The sequence below is a fragment of the Alternaria ventricosa genome (genome assembly GCF_023758065.1).
Source record: "Alternaria ventricosa strain BMP 2768 chromosome Unknown scaffold_1, whole genome shotgun sequence".
In the NCBI taxonomy this organism is placed as follows: Eukaryota; Fungi; Ascomycota; class Dothideomycetes; order Pleosporales; family Pleosporaceae; genus Alternaria; species Alternaria ventricosa.
This window is the reverse complement of record NW_026055681.1, coordinates 2,057,813-2,077,328: the sequence shown is the minus strand read 5'-3', so window position 1 is coordinate 2,077,328 and position 19,516 is coordinate 2,057,813. Positions and strand designations below refer to the sequence as shown.

Here is a 19,516-nt window from a genome sequence, read left to right as displayed (position 1 = left end):
AAGGAATCGGTTGCTGAATTTACCAGCGGAACTGCGGGAGCAGATCTACCGTAGCATCCTCTCATCGCCCGAACAAGGCCCAGAAATACTTCAGACCTGTCGTCAGATCGAGCGAGAGGCGCGCAAGTTCCTCTACCAGAGACCTATCAACTTCCCGGATCAACTCTCGCTATATGTCTGGGTAGACGCAACGCCTGATCATCTCCTCTCGCATGTCACCGATGTATCAGTTGCGATTCAGGATATAGACCTTCAACCTGTAATATGCCCACGCGCATTCACACCGTCATCGTCATTACGGCCTCAGCTACTCACTTGGGGATTGTACGAAACGGAAATCAGCAAGCTCATCTCGACGTTGGGAAAACTACCGCACATCAAAAGAATCGCTATCAAATCACCTGCGCTATGTCAGTCCCACCTCTATGGCGAATTTGTTTCCAGGGTTTTGCGCGGCCTTCATTTGAGATTGTCAGATGTTCGGGTTGTACATGTCACCAGCCTGCATTCCTGAGTGCTGGTGGAGCAGCAAAGTGCGTTCGAACGTCATCAGTTCTTCTGTCTCTGATGAATAAGAGACAGATGAAAACACCAAGAGTAGTTTCCACATAAAGTAGTAAATTTGGTTTGTGAGACATAGACCGATAGCATTGCTGCTTCGACACATGAGTGTAAAAGGGCCTTTGTGTCATCCTCCTAGCACCCATTGCACTTCATCTTCGCACATCGCAGCATTCAAGCCCCATCACTCGGGCCTTTTTCCAGTGTGTCCACAGCGTCAACGAAATCCTTACAGCTCAGTAAGAATCCCATCCTCCCATGTTGAACTCAACCATCTCCTGGGCAAATTTCGGGCTGGTTGTAGCAGTTCCGTCGCTCAACAAGAGACAGTCCCATTTTCTCCAGACCGCATCGGTCAGACTAGCAGCAACGCATTGGTCTGTATTGCAGCCTGCAAATATCAATGTCCTCATACCACGAGCCTTCAACACACTCTCGACATTGGTCCCTCCCCAGAACCCCGACAGTCGATTCTTCCAAACTCTTAGATCATCAGGGTGGGCCAAACTGTCCAAAGTACTGTAGAGATTAGAATTCCATTGGTCGCGCATGAGAACGGCGCCGCCTTCGACGGTAGATCCGTCATCTAGCGCTATGGGCCCGATGTTCGTCCCAAGCCCAGGTACCTCACTATCGCCCTTGAAGTTCGTGTCCATTGAGAAACCACGGACAATCGCAGGGGGCATGGTCTCGATGTCTTCATCTGTGAGACCCCAGCCGAGCCAAAGGATTGGGATTCCGGCCTTCCTGCAAGCTGGTATCGCTTGCTTGGTGAGCCTCTCGACAACTTGCAAACCCAGGCTGTCCGACGGCCGACCAAACGCTGGGGACAGAAAGTAGTTTTGCATATCGATGACCACGAGTGCAGTCTTGGTGGGGTCAATGATGGCGTGCGAGTCCTGTGTACGTAGTGTCATGCGAGGGTATACTCTGGGGCTTCTGGGCGTGGCAGGATGCGTAATGTCGTAGCCTTCCTTCTCGGAGTATAGCCAGAAGTTCTCTGCGCCCCCAATGACCTTCATTTTTACTCTCGTTGACGTACGAAGAGAGTTGCCTTTGTGAGTAGAAGACCACCAGACTCAGGATTGGAACGTGAAGTTATGATACTGGGAAGAAGCACGAGAAAGACGATGTGCGCAAGCTGGTTGTTGCACCAATGTAATGGGTCGTTCTCGGTCTCGGTCTCGCATGCTAGTGAAACTTGGAAGGCGCGTTTGGCCTGTAGCTTTGTGCAAACACATTCATCGTTGAAGTGCTAAAACCGCAATCAATCCTTAGTCAACGAACGTATCGTATCATCGATCGCGATGTTCAATGATAGCTTTTGCCGGCTTGTGGTAGTATTCTTTCGAAGAAAGTGAACCTTTGTATAGCAGTGGTGACTAGTTTCGATTTGTCAGCGAACTGGGCGGCGGGGATCGGCCATTCTGCTAGCGACAAGAGACATCAGACCGAACAGCATGTCAGCATACCTTGGTCTCATTATTCCATCAGGCAACTCACGATGTCGAGTAGTGGCGTCGAGAAACGCGGGTCTGCGTCCACGGTGCGAGTAAGTAGGTTTGCTAGCATTTATCCGGCTTAGGCCGCTGCGGGTCCTTGCATCCGCTTCAGACGCGACTCTGCCACGACATCCGCCCACAGCCATGGAGCATCGAACATCGCATCTCGAGCGCTTCACACGCGTCTTCCAGCAGACTAACGCGTTTTCTAGGCTTGCGATTTGTGTCGTAAACGGAAGCGAAGATGCGTGTGGAACTCCGGTCCTCAGGGCTGCTCGCCGTGCACCAATTTGAAAGAAACTTGCATGACTACGTACACGCGCAAACAAAGGTCGAAACCACAAAGAGGGTATGATTTGGCTGCACTTCACAGACGAGAATCTCATTGACGAGGATTCAGCAACCGCATAGCTGAGTATGAAGATCGAATCAAGAGGCTAGAGTCGCTGCTACACGAGCGGAACGTGGCACAACCACACGTGCGCCAACAACCGGTCATGCAAACGTCAGAACATTCACCACCAATCTCAGCATGGGTGGACTCTTTGCGTCATGAGGTGGAGGCTGGCCCTCATCCCCAACTTCCAGACTTCGATCCTTTTGACATAGAGAGCTTCCTACCAGATAATGATGGTCTATTTGCAGACGACCTGGGCGCACTGTCTACCGGCGATTCTAGTCATGGCTCTACCACATTTGATCCGTCGTTCCAGGTTCCGTTGGATGGCATTTATTCCCCCGCCAACTTCCAAGAGGATGCTGCCTTCCTGCAAGCTGCACAATTCGGGACGGGGCCGACCGAGGATGTCAATTTACCACCACCGCCAATGGTAACCAGTCCAACTAGTGACTGGTATTTGCCGCCCCCAGAGCTCGGAACCACACTGCTTGCGGAGTTTTTGACGGACCTGAACACCGCCTATCCGCTATACCAACCACATGTCATCGCCGACCACCTCCGAACATGCTATGCGGGGCTGCCTGATGACTCGGCAATCGCTTGGACGAGTGCGTACATCGTCTTTGGTATGGCACATCATATGCGTGGCATGAGCGCAGCTGGTGCCAGCCATAATATGGAAATGGCTCAGTACTACCTTGCTCGCGCCTATTCCACACTCGACACCCTTCTCGCAGCGCCGCCTTCGTTGGGACAAGTCCAATGCCTCGTCGGAATTGCACTACTTATCGTCGCCAGCTCGTGTGGTCATAAGAAGACAGCGGGCCAATTCGTCTCCACCGCCCTCCGTGTCATTCGAAGCCTAGCCAACGAAGGCAAGAAAAGCAATCCAACGGCGCAGGAGCTAAGTGACGGCGCACAACAGCGTCGCGTCTTCTGGATCTGCTTCACCAACGACATCAGTCTGAGCATCTTGAGCAATACGCAACCTACACACCAGCTTCAAGACGTAGCCAACTGCTCCGACTTTGTGGCAGACGAGCTTGGTGCGCTCACTGCAACCGAGGGTACCTGGCGAGCGCATATCTTCTGGCTCTTCACAAGGATAGCCTTACTCCAGACCGAAGCCATTGATCAGGTGCTCTCTCGCAAGACATGTAATACAACTCCGCTGGACCTCAGCGCTGCTACAGCTATCGTGCTCGCACGCTTGCAGGCCTTTCACGAGCAGCATCACATCTTTCATCTGTCTGCTGTTCAGCTGGAACAGATACTGTATCCAGCAGACATCTGCCATTGTGTTGCACTGGAGGCTTACTACTTCGGAACTGTATATCGACTACATGCGTTCATGGCGATAGACATGAGTTCGGAGACCAACCCATTCGAGCTGGACGGCTTGATTAGAATGTCGAAGATGAAGCAACACAAAGCATATCTGGAGGCGCGAAGGCTGTTGAGCCTGCTACCAGTAGCACCTCGGGGCAATGTTGCTTTGTACTGGTAAGTAGCATTACCCTAGCGTCCAAGTCGACGTTGGCTTCGGCTACAACAGCTACTAACCTCTTTGCAGGATGGTATATCCCTATCTCGTCGCAGCACTCGTCACCATTCTCGCACACCATATCCAGAATTCAGCTGAGAAGGGTCCACCGGCCGCCGAAATGCACATCTATAAGCAGCTAATCGCTGATCTCGATGCTATGGTTCTTGCAGGGGACAATGCGGACTTGGAAGGAAAGAGAAATCTTTGCAAGTGTTTGTTGTCGACTTTCGAGGCGCAGCACAGCACTTACGCGATAGGCGGAGTTTCAGGGTGCATTGCGGTTACTAGCTAAGAACTAGAAGAATCTACGACTGTGCAGGGTTACCGGCAATGTCGCCGTTTTAGTTGATTGCTGTACTGAGAAAGAGCTCGAGAATCTCTTCGAAGTTATCATCAGCCAATATGTTTGCTGCAGTGTTGGCAACGATTTCAGTCTTGTAAATACGAGGCCTAGCGCTAGCGCTCTTGAGCCTGATGATAGTTATGCAGGTCGCGAGAGATGTTTATTAACGTTAGAAGCATGCAAAAGCAATGCATTCCGAACAAAGACCAGTCGTATACCTGTATTTGGTGGAGGAAGTATCCTTTGATCACGATACCTAGTGCCTAGAGAAGACTACTAATAATCGGGATCAAAAGAGGCATATTCGTTACGGAAGGACGTCCGACCGACCAAGTGCCCGTTATTAGGCGCAGGGTATCTCTGTATGGGTGTATGTGTACCCTTCTTTCTTGATTTGGTGAGTGTTTCAACCTCTCTGCTCAATCGTCGCATTTCAGTCGTACTAGTGTCAATCTTAGCCTTCTCCTTACTAGACTTCATCCCCTGCTCAGCCCTCCTAAAAGCTATCTTCATCTCCTCGTGCATGACAACAAGACCTGAGTCAAGCTCTACTTTCCCGTCAGCTCTGGGCACGTGCCTTCTCTCATGGATCGCTCCCACTGACCTTTCCAGTCTCTCAATCTTATCTCGCGATCCAACTTCAATTTTGCCTCGAAAAAACTCGATAGTGACGTTTCCAATCTTCCCAAGGCAATTTTGTATTTCTTCAAGCTTTTCTCATATTGCATGCTGTGTTTGTGAAAGAGCTTGGGCTTCATCGCAGATCGAACAATACGGGTGTGGGCTTCAAGGAGACGGTCTATCTGTTTGCCAGTAGTGAATGCGGGGTTGGATTCCGTGCGACTTGAGACTTCTGCCGAGACGTCCGCTGACACCCTACGGGGAAGCTTGGGCAGATGTTGGCGTGAATGCGCCGAAGTTGATGGAAAGGCACCCATAGCACTCGTGGATAACAGTTGGACTTATAAGATTGAGAGAGGGACGACTGATAAATGAGGGTCTCGCAGAATCGGGGATTGCCAGGTGCGGCTGAGATGCATGAAATGGAATATTTCCAAGGATCTTGGCTGCAGCGCCATAAAACCAGGTGGCCGCCGGAAGATGCAGCAGAGTCAGCTTGAATCCTGATGCGCAGCAAATGGCGACCTCAGAAAACAACACCGACTTGTTGCGATACATTACGCGGTCACTTGGAGAGGAAGAAGAGTTCCATTTCCTACGATTTGAAAAGCTTCAGCGGACCAACATCGTCGCACAGCAGATGCAACTATTTGAGCTCAGGCTGAAGTTCGATAGAACACAAAGTGCCTCAGTCGATGACCTCGGAAATCTCAAGGACAGCCTTAAAGACTACGGTGCGAGCTATGAAGAACAGTAGCGAGCTACCAGTGTCACGCAGCTGACAAAATACTAGTCACCGCGATTCGAGACTACCAGTTCATTCGAAGTCGAAAGAGTGTGGAGAGGGAAGACATGCATCAGAGAAGACTTATGCTGCAAGCATATTTCCAGGCTAGGTTTGGGGATGGCGACGTGTTCTGGTCTCACTATGCCTACTTCGACGAGACCGCAGCCACGATTGACCCTTTCCGGAGCTTTTTGATGGGCAAACTGCCCAACTACTTGACCTACACTAAGAACAAGCGATCTGACCGGCAGGCAGCGTACACCGACGGCAAGGGGCCCAAGGATGTGTCGCCATTTGTCGATCACCTCGCACGCTTCGTGATAGCAATTACAGGAGGACTCTTCCTCGTCGTCCCAATGCTGGTCATGGCTTTCAATACATCGCAAAGGAAAAGCCTCATTACGGTATCTTTATCGGTATTCCTGTTCGCCCTCGCACTATCATTTGGAGTCAGAACTTCCAACATCGAAGCGCTTGTCTCAACAGCGACGTATGCTGCTGTTCTGGTGGTGTTCGTGGGGACGAGCTCTGGTGATGGAGGCACCGTGGCAGCGGCAAGTAACTCTATTATGGCATTGTAGCGACTGGAAGTGAACGGAGGCCTAATAGTACAAGGACAGACACTCAATTCTACTACACTATCGTGTGGCAGCTTGACGAACAATGTTGACTCGAAGATTGCTCATCGAGCACGAGATGTACACCTTCATACAAAATGTCGTCTGCGACTTTGTCGATGCCGCTCACCGTGCATCGCCACTGTGTCAAGTACGCGGGAGTTACGGGCCCATACTAAGCAGCACGATATCGGAATGCCCTGCTAGTGTTACCTTGTCAAAGTGCGTACATGTGCGACATCGATGGGTCACACCCACTTACTTATTAGTTCAGGCTGTGCTTACCGTGCCGCAAGGCTGTCGTTCAGCCGGAGAACGAAACTACCTAGGTAAGGATATCACCGGGATAGGCCTTTCTCCATATCGAGGGTTCAGCACAGTTTGTTGGCATTATAGATTGGAGTATCTGGGCCTCTCTCTGCATAGCTATGAATGAACCGGCATTTCGTGTTGAGTCTTAAGAATTGTACTGCCCAGGTGAAAATCATGGTTGCCGAGGTGAGATTGTGAGATCATCAGGCAGCCGAGATGTGATCCATTGGCTCTCGACGTCTCTCGACGTCCAAGCGCCCTGCACGTTGCTGTGTCCTGGTCCAGGGGCGCAGTTCTGCCTTACTGGAGACAGAACACATCTCTCCTCAACTCCCTCCACAGGCTTATCAATTCCACATAATCGCTCCGGGCAATGGGCCGCGGTGGTTACAACGGTGGTAGCGCAGCTGTGGACGGGCCAAAAGACGACGACCTGCACATTTTCACGGCGGACCAAGAATTAGATGCTGATCTCATTCGACGCTCGCGGATTGTAGAGGCTGGGTTTTCTTTGAAGAACGAGCACGGCGCCGTGCAAAGCGAGTTCGGATACTGTCTTAGGGTGGATTCGATCACAACAAGCACGCAATCATCAAGGACAAGCCTTGCAAAGAAAGTTCTCGCGGCTTTCAGAAGAAGAAACAAGGCTGAATCAAAAAGCACGCCACAGATCAAGTGGGTGTCAGCATCCCATTTGCTTCACAAAGCGCCTGGGGGATCGGTTCTGGCCGAGAAATACTATCGGAACCATCCAGAAGCGAAGCGACCTGTTGTAGGGTACGATTAGTCAGATCAGAAAGCAAGGATGCCTGGAAAGCACAGAGAGTATGCACCGGAGTCCATTTGGCGACAGCGGCAGTTTCCTCCTAATGCCAACTCCATTATACCCTGGGATATTGGCCAACAACGACAAACACCATTGGTTGACGACGTATCGAAAGTAAGGGTCGACTTCAGTGCCTTTATTAACTCCATGGATGACCAGTCCTTTGCATATCTGTGCTTGATACGCGAATACGCCATGCGAACTCTTCAAGGCAAGGCCGCAGAGTACAGTGCGTTGTATCAAGCTATGATTTCCCAAAACGTCGAAGAAGAAGCTTTATCACGTATGTCGATTATTGAATTTCAAACCGATGGTCTACGTTCGAGAACGTTTACGGCCTTTGCAGAACTCAGGAACTATATGGATGAAACATCGGCAAGCAACGACTCTCCATTGAGACGGTTGGTTGTGTTGGAAGATATGCCTGTGCGATACATGTGTCTGCTAGGATCAAGGCTACGCATTCATCCTACCGTCTTCGCGCGTCATTACACAACCGAGGGTAGCAGCACGATATCGGATAACATCAATAGTCTTCCCTCTGTAGTCCAGACCAGCACCTCCGACGGTCTCGACTACGAAAGTGACGACGAAGAGCTTCATGCGCCACATAAGAGAAGAAGTTTCACTCTTCGTTATCCGGTACTCATGCCGCATGTATCTGCCAAACAGGACCCTGACCCGTTCAAATGTCCGGCGTGGCTCAAGCCCAATGCAAGACTGAGGGACCAGAGCGCAAATCCACGATTCATAGTTGAGAGGAGCCTGGAGACTCCGACCAGATACGACCAGTGGGACGCAAGGGGCGAGATCTCTGAGCTGGAAGGTCAAGTCACGTATTGGTACCATACGCTGCCAGGCAGCGGCTGGGAAGGTCAGTCAGAGCTCCAACCTTGCCAAATCCAGTCCAGACACTCAAGTTACACGTTCAGGCTTAGCGCTTGTTGATCCATGCCTCAAAGATCCAGCGCATCTAGCTGTCATCAGTGGCAGTCCATACCCGAACCTCAGTCGCATAATTCGATATCCAGAACTGGAAGATCATGAGAAATCTGAGTTGGCCCCTCATCCGCTACAATGGCACCCCAGTGCAGCCTTCACAAAATACAATCTGCACGATGACATATTGATTCATTATTCGGTGGCCAATTTCGGTCCAGGAGGTAACCCGCTATCCGTAACGCCTTTTCTACGTGGCTTTGTGATCAGCAAGTGGACCGCTGAAATGAATCACATTCGCAGAAGCTACGGCCATACACGAGCGGCGCTCTTCTCAAACTCTTCATCGCATTACTCTGGAAGTGCGCGTACTTCAGTCCAAGTGCGCTGGGGAGCGGATTGGAAAGAGTGGCTCTTCGAGACAATGGCCAAATTTACAACGGACCTGTATCTCTACCGTTTGGAAGTCGAGACCAACATGCGCGCTCTGGGGATCGACGTCGAAGATGCGCAAAGTTATGGTTTTGTTGGCAAACGAGAGGCGCAGATATGGCGGTTCTTGCGTACAAGCTGTATCGATTTACAAGAGATGTTCCAGCATCTGACAGATTCATACACCCAGGTCATCGCGCTGAGAGAAGCTCAGGCGAGCAATGCGCAAGCCAGCTCTGTGCGCTGGCTCACTGTGCTGGGATTTCTTTTCGTTCCTGTGTCCGTGGTCGCGGGTATCATGTCTATGGGGGGTGATTTCTTGCCAGGGGAGAGCAAGTTCTGGGTCTTCTTTGCTGTGATATGCCCTGTTCTACTGATCATAGGCGCAGTCTTGGTGATGACTATGGGACAGCAGACACTATCGCCGTGGCAAAGATTCAGGTCTTGGTGCGGTATGAGTAGCTAAGGTATCCTCAACGATTCGCTGGATTTGTGGTACTGCCCATGTCCCTACAGGAAGAAGCTGCAGCGGGGTTAAACCGCAGGCTTACAATCCTTGGTTGAAAGGCGCGATGATGTGGAACCATCTCAAAGACGAGACGTACTACAACGCCGCACGCTTCGACCCAGTCTTCGCCATGGCGCATAAGCTCCATGTACCGCTGTATCAGCAACCTGCTGGTCCGACCGCAGATATCGCATCCAAATTGTTCGTGGGCAACTACCCAGCCGCCGTGGCGGGAAAGCTCGGGGTAACGTCGTGGGGTTGGCATGTCGATGTAGGGATGCACGTATTGCGTCTCTATGGCGCGGGGTTATTCGATCACTTTCCCAAGCTGAAGCTCATAATTGGAAACAACGGCAAAGGGCTGCGCCTGTCTATTGACCGAATCGATTCGACGGGACTACGCAACGATGGGACGTTCGATCGGGTGTGGAAGACGAATATCTGGAGCACAACGAGTGCATTCTTTACTGTGAGACGGTTCGAGCAGCTTTGGCAGGTGAGTCCAGCAGAGAGGATCCTGTATTCGTACGATTATCCGTTCAGTGACAATACGGATGGCTGGGCGTTCGTGGAGAAGTTGGCGCGAACGCAGGTTCTAAGCGACGCTGAGATGGACATGTTTGCGTGGAGGAATGCTGAGAAGTTGCTGAAACTATGAGTAGCTGACATTGATGGAACGACGGATAAAGGTAATCGAACAATGATAGTATTTGTCTATGGACACGCGTTGGTCGCATGCACAGATGAGCTTCAAGGGGCCGATGATGCCATGCCAAGATATATGACGCTTGGTCACGATAGGATTAGCGCGGTCGCTAGCGCACCCAGCTCGCGCCTTCGCGCTCGAACGCGTCTCCCCTACAGTCCAGCTTCGCACATCCACCATCTACCATCTAGACATCATCAGGTCCTGCGAGGCCTAATGCTTGTCTGCGAGTTGGCGCATCAGCCTTGAAGTACGGCTTCTCCGCCAACGACGTAACCCTTGTCCCGTGCCTCGGCTCAATTCCTCCATAATCCCAACTCGCGTTGTGGATTGTAATTCTGTTATCCCACAATGCCGAAGTTCCTGGCGTCCAGCGGAACCGGACCTGGATATCGACGTTGTTTTCGTACACATCGAAGAGGTAGTTGAGAATGACGTCGCTTTCAGCTTTGTCTAATCCGACAATGCGATCTGTGAAGGCGCGGTTGACCCACAGAGCTTTCCATCCGGTTGCCGGGTGGACACGAACGATAGGATGAACGCGTTCGATGTGCTTAGGGCCAGCACTAGGATCATCACGATCAAGATACGGGTGCGCACTGCGGTACACTGCCTCTCTGCCATCGATGATCTTTCGGAAAGCAGGAGAAAGCTTCTCGTACGCAGCGTAGCCTGAAGCCCAAAGGGTGTCACCTCCGATCTTTGGGATGGTATCGTTGTGAAGGTGGGTTACGCTAAAAGGGTCAGAAATGAACATACGTTCAAAATACTACTCCTTACCCAGCAGGTTGGCGCTCGTGCACCAGATCAGTGTGCCACCTAGACGCTCCGCCCGTCTTCCGGAAGCTGGCTGGCACTTCCGTCGCCTGCAAAGCGGGCCATAGAACCGTCACCCCTGGCACACCGGGTACGAAGGGAACTTGCGGCTTCAGTCGATGTCAGCGCGTGAAGTGCCTTTGGGGAAGAACAACTTACGTGGACTTCAATCTCGCCATAATACTCGCCCAGCTTCTTCTGCTCTTGAGGCGAGAGATTCTGATCACGGAAGAACACCACGCTTCTTTCAGCGATCAGAAGACCAAGCTCATCCTTTTGTTGGTCTGTAAGGTCCTTCAGCTGAAGTCCAACGATCTCAGTTCCGATATGTGAGGTCAAATGGATGACTTCCTTCGCAGCACCAAACAGCGCTTGCTTCTCTGGATCGGCTCGGGCACCTGGATCGATGTGTTCACGATCATAGTCCCTGATCTTGTACACATCGTCAAGGTAGAGTGGTTTTGCTGGTCTGTACGGATAGCCGGCCGACAGATCGATTCCTGCCTTCTCGAGTCTCTTCCTGGCTGGCTCTGGCAATCCCAGCGAGTCTTTCCGCGGCTGGACGGTATCCTTCTCCTGGATGTGTTCGTGAACGGGGATTGCGATTGGAGCCATTTTCAAAGTCGTTTTGTGATGCAGTTGCGCAGACCTCATCGCTCGCGGTCCGACCAATTTTATATCCGGAACTCTATTGCCCCACCTCTCAAAACGTTCGCTCACAAATCCGCCTCCCATGCGTGGTCGACTGATGTGGCTGCATCGCGTGTTCTTTGCGACACATGTTGCGGGGTTGCGATCACATCATAATCTTGCAGATGACGAATACCCAGTCAACGTTTCTCATGTTATCGCTCGGAGAAACTTCGCTTCATTTCAAATGTAATCACATCTTAGTCGCGAATAGGTGCGTCGGTTTTGGTTGCTGGCATCCCATGCGAACATGGTCGCTCATGATGCCATTCGTATCCACCATCGCGCTTTGTTTTTAGCTACATCCCGGTTGAGATGCTTGCAGTGCTGACAAGCGGTATGGCCGAGGCATAAGCAACGAATGCTGACAGTAGGTAGATGGCTTTCATGGTGGAGTGTTGGGAGGCTTGTGTGTGTTGCTGCCGGCTGAAGAGTGGGGTCTTATTCGCACGCGCACCCGCGAAGCTGCGAAGAAGTTCCTTCAGCATACAAGCAATACTTCCAACATGTCTTTCCGATACAAAAGTGTTGCTGTAATTGGCGCAGGTATCAGTGGCGTGGTAGCTGCAGCTCATCTCCAAAAAGAGGGTGTCGAGGTCACTGTTTTTGAGCGATCGAGTGCCGCAGGAGGCATCTGGTATACAATCCAACTTCATGCCCCTCAGACAGGACTGACAGCTTAATAGGCTCTACGATGAGCGAAAGCCCTTGGAGCCACCGTATTCGGGAACCAAAGTGTCCAGAGCCGATAGTGTTCATGCGACCGAGGAGACGGAGGACACAGAGAGACTGCTTCATGCGCCACCTGGGTAAGTTCCCTAGACATGGTCTTGAAGCGCTACTTTGGACTGACTGGCCGCATACAGTCCATGTTATGTGGGCCTCAAGAACAACGTGAGCACGCGCTTGCTGGAAACCACCTTGAATCCGTTTCCGCCTGGGACTGAGGATTATGTGACGCATCAAGTCCTGTGCGACTATATACAAGCTACTGCTGCCTCCACGGGGGTACACGGGTTGACACAGTACGACACAGATGTGAGACGCGTCACGAAGAACGGCAAATCGTGGACGGTCGAGACTGTGACTCTGCAGACTGATCAGGAAGGTGCGCTCGAAAGACGTGTATCTGTTCATGTCAGTATCATTCTGGTTTTGGCTGCGCCTGGAGTTTGCTAATCTTGGGCTAGAACTTTGACGCCGTAGTGATTGCGTCCGGTCATTACCACACACCAAGAGTTCCCGATACGCCTGGACTGGCGGAATGGAAGCGACGATTTCCTGGTAGAGTGCAGCATTCGAAAAGCTACCGAAGGCCCGAGAATGCCCAAGATAAGGTAAGTGTGCGCCAGACTGAGCGAAACGACGTCGTCATGATTTAATAATACTTTAGAACTATCTACTTGTCGGTGCAAGTGTATCCGCGACGGACATTGCCCGCGAACTGAGCCCGTACGCAAACAAGATCTTACAGAGCCAAAGATATGGCAAATTTGATCTACCTCCTAGCATGCTTCCCGACAATGCATTCCGCATCGAAGAGGTGGCATCGTACGACGAACCACGCGCGAAGGCATATGCATCAGCATCACTGAACCCCGACGAAGCGATTCCGGCAACCGTCACATTGAAGTCAGGCGCAAAGATCTGTGATATCCACCATGTAATACTTTGCACTGGCTACTATCTCACCCTGCCTTTCCTACCACAGCTCACCTCAGACGAGACGCCAGTCGAGCATGCCGACGACGCGGTTTTGGTGACGGATGGTACACAATTCCACAATCTACACAAAGATATCTTCTACATCAACGATCCGACCCTGGCCTTCGTTGGAGTGCCTTTCTTCACGGCCACCTTCACGCTATTCGAGTTTCAAGCTATGGTTGTTGCAAAGGTGTTCTCAGGCCAGGCCAAGCTTCCCAACAATGATGTTATGCGGTCGGAGTACTACGCACGCGTGAAGAGCAAAGGTTATGGCAAGTCGTTTCATAGTCTGCGAGATCAAGAAGCGAGCTATGTCAACGAGCTTATGGACTGGGTCAATGCTGATCTACAAGAAGCCGGCAAAGATAAGTTGCATGGTCACACCGAGAAGTGGCATCGCGCAAGGGCGCAGCAGCTTGAGAGGATGAAGGCTTTTTTGGCTAATCCTACAACCGAGAAGCGGTTTGAAGCGACGTGTGTATGATATACTGAATTAACACATCATATCTCAATCGCAAAGATCAGTCTGCGCAGACAGTCAGCAGCGCAGACGAGCCTTCTCCAGTCACATGATCGAACGGAAAGTGTTGAGGATCTCCGCGCATTTCGTGATGGGTATTGCGCGACTCAGGCACGCAATCTGCATGCCTGATCACGACACACGACGCCACACCACTCCCATGCATCACGACAATCTTGAACTTACAAAGACCGGAAACGCAATTTACGTTCGTGATTATCAGATCTAGACTGTCTGCATGTAGCACAAACCCCACACGAACCCTGTCATAACGCCATACCAGCCCCAGTATGTCGAATCGCGCTACGAATCCTACCGCGCATTATCGACTCGCCACTGACGCGCCGAGCGCCATGCTGAACGGGCAATCTCTCAAGGGAAGCTTAGCGATGGCAAAGAGGGCCTTGTGTTGCTTGCTCAATAAAGCGGAGGCTTGTGCCAGTACCGCTCCAGACACCAGACATACGCTTTACATTGAAGCCTCGTGAAGATGGGTCGACCTCAGGACATCTCGACGGAAGCAGTCGCCGCTACAAACGTCATCCAAACCAATGAAGAGCTGAAAGCGAAGCCGCACAAGTGGTACTACTACCTCTGGGATACCCTGGACAAGCCGAAAGAAGAGCGATGGTTCATGTTCAAGCTCGATGCTGCTCTACTCACTTTCGCATCGTTGGGGTACTTCATCAAGTACCTTGACCAGATGAACATTAACAGCGCTTTTGTCTCTGGAATGTATGTATCGATCTTCCTTTAGCGATGACTGGCTGACATCAGAGTAGGAAGGAAGATCTTGGGCTTTACGGCAACCAGCTCAACTACATGCAAACTTGTTGGACTGTGGGCTATGTCATCGGCGAAATACCCAGCAACATCATCTTGACTCGCATTCGACCGTCGATTTGGATACCCGCAATGGAGGTATGATTCTGCAACACCATTCGGTTGGGAAGTTAGTACTGACACCGGTAGCTTACTTGGGCTGTCTTGACGTTTTGCCTTTGCCGTGCCAACAACGCCGAAACAATCTACGCTCTACGCTTCCTCATCGGCCTTGCTGAGAGCACTTTCTACCCAGGCATGCAATACATCATCGGATCGTGGTATCGAAAGGAAGAGCTCGCCAAGAGATCTTGTATCTTCCACACCAGCGGTGCCATCGCGACCATGTTCTCCGGCTACTTGATGGCCGGCGTATACAAGCTCGACGGCAAAGGCGGCTTCAGAGGCTGGCAATGGCTCTTCATCGTGGATGGGATAATCTCTCTCCCCATCGCGGTCCTTGGCTTCTTCTGTCTGCCCGATCTTCCGGAGATATCCAAGCCCTTCTACCTGACCAAAGAAGAAGTAGCATTTGCACAGGAGCGCATGCGACTTGAAGGACGACAGAAGCGGAAGCCGTATACCAGGGCCAAGATACGGAAGATATTCACTTCGTGGCATATCTGGGCTCTCGTCCCGCTTTATGTGTTCTTCAATAACGCGAGTATGGGATCGCAGCCGATCTTTCAGCAGTTTCTCAAGGCGAGTAAGGACCCGAAGTATACCGTCAGTGAGATCAATACCGTAAGTTTCGCTATCTCTGTACACCACCGGGTGGCGCTGATTCTCTTCAAAGTATCCCACCACTACCAACGCCGTACAAGTCGTCACAACACTGCTATACGCCTGGACGAGCGACAGCATCCTCAAAGGATCCAGATGGCAACCAATCGTCTTCGGCGGCTGCATGAATATCATCTGCTCTACCAGTCTCGCCATCTGGGATATACCCATCAAATGGAAGTGGGCTTGCTATATCCTCTCCGGTTTCGGTGGCGGTCTTTCCGGCTTATGCTTCGCATGGGCTCACGAGATATGCACGCATGATAACGAGGAGCGAGCCATTGTTGTCGCAGCGATGAATGAGATGGCTTATGTGATACAGGCTTGGCTGCCGCTTCTTGTTTGGAGGCAGGTTGAGGCGCCGCAGTATCGTAAGGGGTTTATTACGGTGGCGTTCATGAGTGCGGCGCTGATTGCGACTGCGCTTACGATTCGGCTACTGTATGCGAGAGAGTTGGTTAAGAGGGGTGGCGGTCGGGCTTCTGAAAGTGAGGAGCGGATGAGTTCTGATGAGGAAACGACGGGTCTTGGTAGCGATGGGGATGTTGGTCACATCAAAGCGCCTTGAGAGCTGCAGTCACTACCACTTCAACATTGAGTCTTTTACAGGAGCATTGTAGTTGAGGCTTTCCACCTCCATGATCATTGACTACAGCATTACCTAGATAAGACAAAAGGTCTGCTCCTGCAGTGTATCTGATGCTGAACCTTGAAATACCTCTCCGTTCATGATTTCGTCGACGTAAGCCTGACCCATGAATACATACTCGCTCCCTCTCGGTCGCAGCACATAGGGTGTGTTACCACCGTACAACACTGCCACGATATCACCGGGCAACATACAGTGTGGACCCAGGCCGTATGAGCCTCTCTATGTCCAAAACAGGCGTCGTTGTTCGCAAGCGGACAAAGTGTCTACTTGAAATTGAGATATGTCGGCGTCGCGTGTGTACCTAACCTCGTCTCCAAGTTCTAGCGATAGTGTCAGTCTCAGCAAGAACTCCGAGCCAGCTCTATAAAACCGTGCTTGGTCCTTCACGTCCAAACATTGAACATGTTCACTGGTCGGACCCCAGCACCCTGCAGTCAATGTTCTAATGAAACGTTTTGAGCTTGACTCTTTGCCTGTGTTTGCCACAGCTTGGATAATTGGATGTATCTTAATTTGGTTGTGGATGGAAGCTCTTGTATCCGGAGTATCTTCGCCGTTAACTCCATCATCATCGGCATGCTTGGGATGATTGGCAAACTCAAGAAGCTTCCGATTGTGATAGTCCATCACGTCACCGCATTCGAGAACTTTTCCGTAGACTACGCCCTTGAGACATAGATAGGTCGGTTGAGATGGATGCGCAACAGTGCTAGCAGTTACATGTTGTCCGCACGCGCTCCAAGGACAGTCATCTTCAACTCCCAGCTTCTGCGCAACTGCAATGTCATCCCATCGCGGAGCCCATGATCTGTATTCGGAACATCCTGGGTATTCCTCGGGGTTCTCATAGTCATCAAGACCAGGCCCTTCATAGTCGACCGGATGTGTGATGTGGGCAAAGGCGGTCAATCGCGAGTATAGTCTGATAACAGCCAAGACTGTGTCGGCGTATACTTCACCAATACTTTTCGCGTAATCCACGCCTAAGACATCGACTTCGGACCTTGGTGAGACAATGTTGAGAAGGCCATACACTTTGTCTCTGTTGTTAGAGGCTTCAAACATGCGGAAATGATCTAATGCCTCGAGTAGGTGGTACATGCTCTTGTCACGCAACATATCCGCGCTTTGAGCTTCGATCTGACGCAGTACGGATACATCAGTGTCGCCGCTTTTCTCTTGCCCTGTTCTATTGCTCTTGTCAAAAAGGTATGAGGCACTCAGAGCTAGGTCCGACCAAGAGATTTCGTCACCTCCCCAGATGATCTGAGCATCTGTGGCTAAGCGAATCTCTTGAATACACCATATCCTGGAGAACCAGGGCCGATCGTACAGTTCCTTGAGACTGCTCAACACGAGTGGGCGGAGCAGCCCTTCTGGCAGCTCAGCATCTTCATGTTTCGCTGCATAATCCGTAGTTGTGTTGTGCCTTCGATCGTAATCATGGCAAGCGACGGCGATCGTTTTACTGGTCTCGAACGAGAGTTGGGTCTGTTGCGCTTCTCCCTGCCCTAACCAGACAACGACTCTTCTTGCCAAGGAGTAAATACTACCCATCATCGGCACTTGGTGACTCTTCTCTGCGTCATCCGCCTGGTTGATACAGATTGCATCCGCCCAGATAATGCGCTCAGCTTCTCGATAACGTAACCTTCTCAAGGCCTGCGAAAGCGATGGTCCAACTTCGATATACTGACCATTACACCATATGTTGGCACGTGGTGTTGGTGCACCCCACACATAAGACAGCGCTTCATACTGAGGTGCCTGATCAATATTGAAAGAGCGGCATTCGCATCGCAATGGCTCCTCTTCATCGAGCGCAGGAAAGATCGTGAGAAGTCTGAACGTTCGCCCACCCAAAATGCTTTCCGCATAAGCAAAAGTGGCCGACATTTGGTGTTGGGAAGAAGATCGACTGCGAAAGTGTGGTTACGAGCATGAACCCTGACGAACACTCTTAGAGCATTACGAAGCGTGCTACGCTCGCTCGCATATGTCCGATGCGTATGTATCGCAATTCGGTACGTGCGCTGCGTGAACCCAAATTACAATAAAGTGGCTGATAGACGCCAGTGGTCGAGGACGGCAGACCAGCCGCGTCAGGCTGTCAAGTCACTCGTCGCAGGAATGGGGGTCGTGTCGATACTCAGGACCGTGAGAAAATCCGGGAAACGCCGATGACGTAGAAAGCCTTCGTGACGAAGTTTGCATGCGATGTCCTAGGTGGGTAGGTGGGAAGCAGAGGTGCGTCTTGTAGGAGGTTGGGAAGTGGCACTACGATAAGACCTCGGCAATGTGCCGCATATGGTACTGACATGTGGACACCGACGCTAATGTAGGAATTTCATTGTCGCGCTCGTGGGGAGCTGAACGGTGCGCCAAGCAACGCCATCATCCGCAACTTCAACCGTAGCTCAATTATCTGCCGCTGTCACCTACCACTGCCATGATACATTTCGGTCAATCGCCGGACCATACCTAGGTACCACCCCCTTCCAGATTAATAATCACATATCTCGTCATTGCGATCCGCAGACTTGGTGAACGCGACGAATGCCATCTGGAAACCTTACCTAGCCAAACTTCCGCCTCAATGCCGGCCTCAGGCGATCCATGAGCCAAGTCCGCGGTATACTGACCCGCTTCCTTCATCCCATGTCGCACGTGCGTCGTTCAAACGCCGGTGCCTGGGTACGGGACACGCCCACATTCTATCATCCATGTCATTACGGGAGCTTGCTATAGGGCATTTTATACGAAGTTTCAGCAAATGTCCAGCCTTATCTATTGCGCCCCTGTGCTAGCTAATGCGGGCTGGTCAGACTAAGCGAAACCACCTGCCCTTTTGCGAACCCTCACCACCACGCTCAAGCACGTTGGGACTTGCCAGATTATTGTATTATTTCCATTGGTCGACAGGTAAAGAGGTGCTGGAGGAGGTCTCTCCTCGCCGACCTTCACCGTGCTGCAAAGGGTCACGATTGTCCTGCTGATACCGATGTTGATGCTCCTTCGGACGTCATGTGTGAATGTGGTAAGTGCGCTTTGGTCTGCCAACGGTTTTGCGGCCACGTGCGCTACCATGGGAACTATGGGAAGATCAGTACGATCACTGCGGCACGCTCCACGAGTGGAGTGTACTTCCACGGCTACTGACGATCGTGACAAAAAGCAATGCGTTCATCATGTTCGGTTTCAAACATCACTGGGACACAAGGCGCAATTGACTTTGCTTACCCAAAGGTGGATGTTTCCGTTAGAGGCCTCAACACAGGCCATCCCAAGCAACCGTATGGCGAACTAACAAGTCGAAAGCCACATGGAAAACATGGAAGACCCGGCCTCGGGTGCCTTCAGCCGCACAAACGTGAGTAAGTGTCTGGACCAGTCGCGACCTTCGGGCGATGGTGTCGTTTCAAGCAG

At 51.4% G+C, this 19,516-nt stretch overlaps 6 protein-coding genes across 6 annotated transcripts; 4 read left to right on the top strand and 2 right to left on the bottom strand.

The window, feature by feature from the left end:
* Nucleotides 1–797: 797 nt before the first annotated feature.
* J4E93_000718 (uncharacterized protein) lies at nucleotides 798–1,583 on the bottom strand (the record flags this gene model as incomplete). Its single annotated transcript, XM_049338677.1, has 1 exon — nucleotides 798–1,583. One exon carries the CDS (start codon nucleotides 1,581–1,583, stop codon nucleotides 798–800), a length of 786 nt encoding a protein of 261 aa, XP_049204562.1.
* A 977-nt stretch (nucleotides 1,584–2,560) lies between these two features.
* J4E93_000717 (uncharacterized protein) lies at nucleotides 2,561–3,970 on the top strand (the record flags this gene model as incomplete). Its single annotated transcript, XM_049338676.1, has 1 exon — nucleotides 2,561–3,970. One exon carries the CDS (start codon nucleotides 2,561–2,563, stop codon nucleotides 3,968–3,970), a length of 1,410 nt encoding a protein of 469 aa, XP_049204561.1.
* Nucleotides 3,971–5,490: 1,520 nt separating this feature from the next.
* Nucleotides 5,491–6,341, top strand: J4E93_000716 (uncharacterized protein; the record flags this gene model as incomplete). The annotated part of the gene is made up of 2 exons (XM_049338675.1): nucleotides 5,491–5,707; nucleotides 5,767–6,341. The coding sequence occupies 2 exons, from the start codon at nucleotides 5,491–5,493 to the stop codon at nucleotides 6,339–6,341; spliced, it is 792 nt and encodes a 263-aa protein (XP_049204560.1).
* Nucleotides 6,342–10,287: 3,946 nt separating this feature from the next.
* Nucleotides 10,288–11,531, bottom strand: J4E93_000715 (uncharacterized protein; the record flags this gene model as incomplete). The annotated part of the gene is made up of 3 exons (XM_049338674.1): nucleotides 10,288–10,834; nucleotides 10,881–11,026; nucleotides 11,076–11,531. 3 exons carry the CDS (start codon nucleotides 11,529–11,531, stop codon nucleotides 10,288–10,290), a joined length of 1,149 nt encoding a protein of 382 aa, XP_049204559.1.
* A 581-nt stretch (nucleotides 11,532–12,112) lies between these two features.
* On the top strand, nucleotides 12,113–13,797 carry J4E93_000714 (uncharacterized protein; the record flags this gene model as incomplete). The annotated part of the gene is made up of 5 exons (XM_049338673.1): nucleotides 12,113–12,243; nucleotides 12,293–12,415; nucleotides 12,473–12,500; nucleotides 12,797–12,943; nucleotides 13,000–13,797. 5 exons carry the CDS (start codon nucleotides 12,113–12,115, stop codon nucleotides 13,795–13,797), a joined length of 1,227 nt encoding a protein of 408 aa, XP_049204558.1.
* Nucleotides 13,798–14,323: 526 nt separating this feature from the next.
* J4E93_000713 (uncharacterized protein) lies at nucleotides 14,324–16,006 on the top strand (the record flags this gene model as incomplete). Its single annotated transcript, XM_049338672.1, has 4 exons — nucleotides 14,324–14,568; nucleotides 14,616–14,754; nucleotides 14,806–15,399; nucleotides 15,452–16,006. The coding sequence occupies 4 exons, from the start codon at nucleotides 14,324–14,326 to the stop codon at nucleotides 16,004–16,006; spliced, it is 1,533 nt and encodes a 510-aa protein (XP_049204557.1).
* Between the last annotated feature and the right edge of the window lie 3,510 nt (nucleotides 16,007–19,516).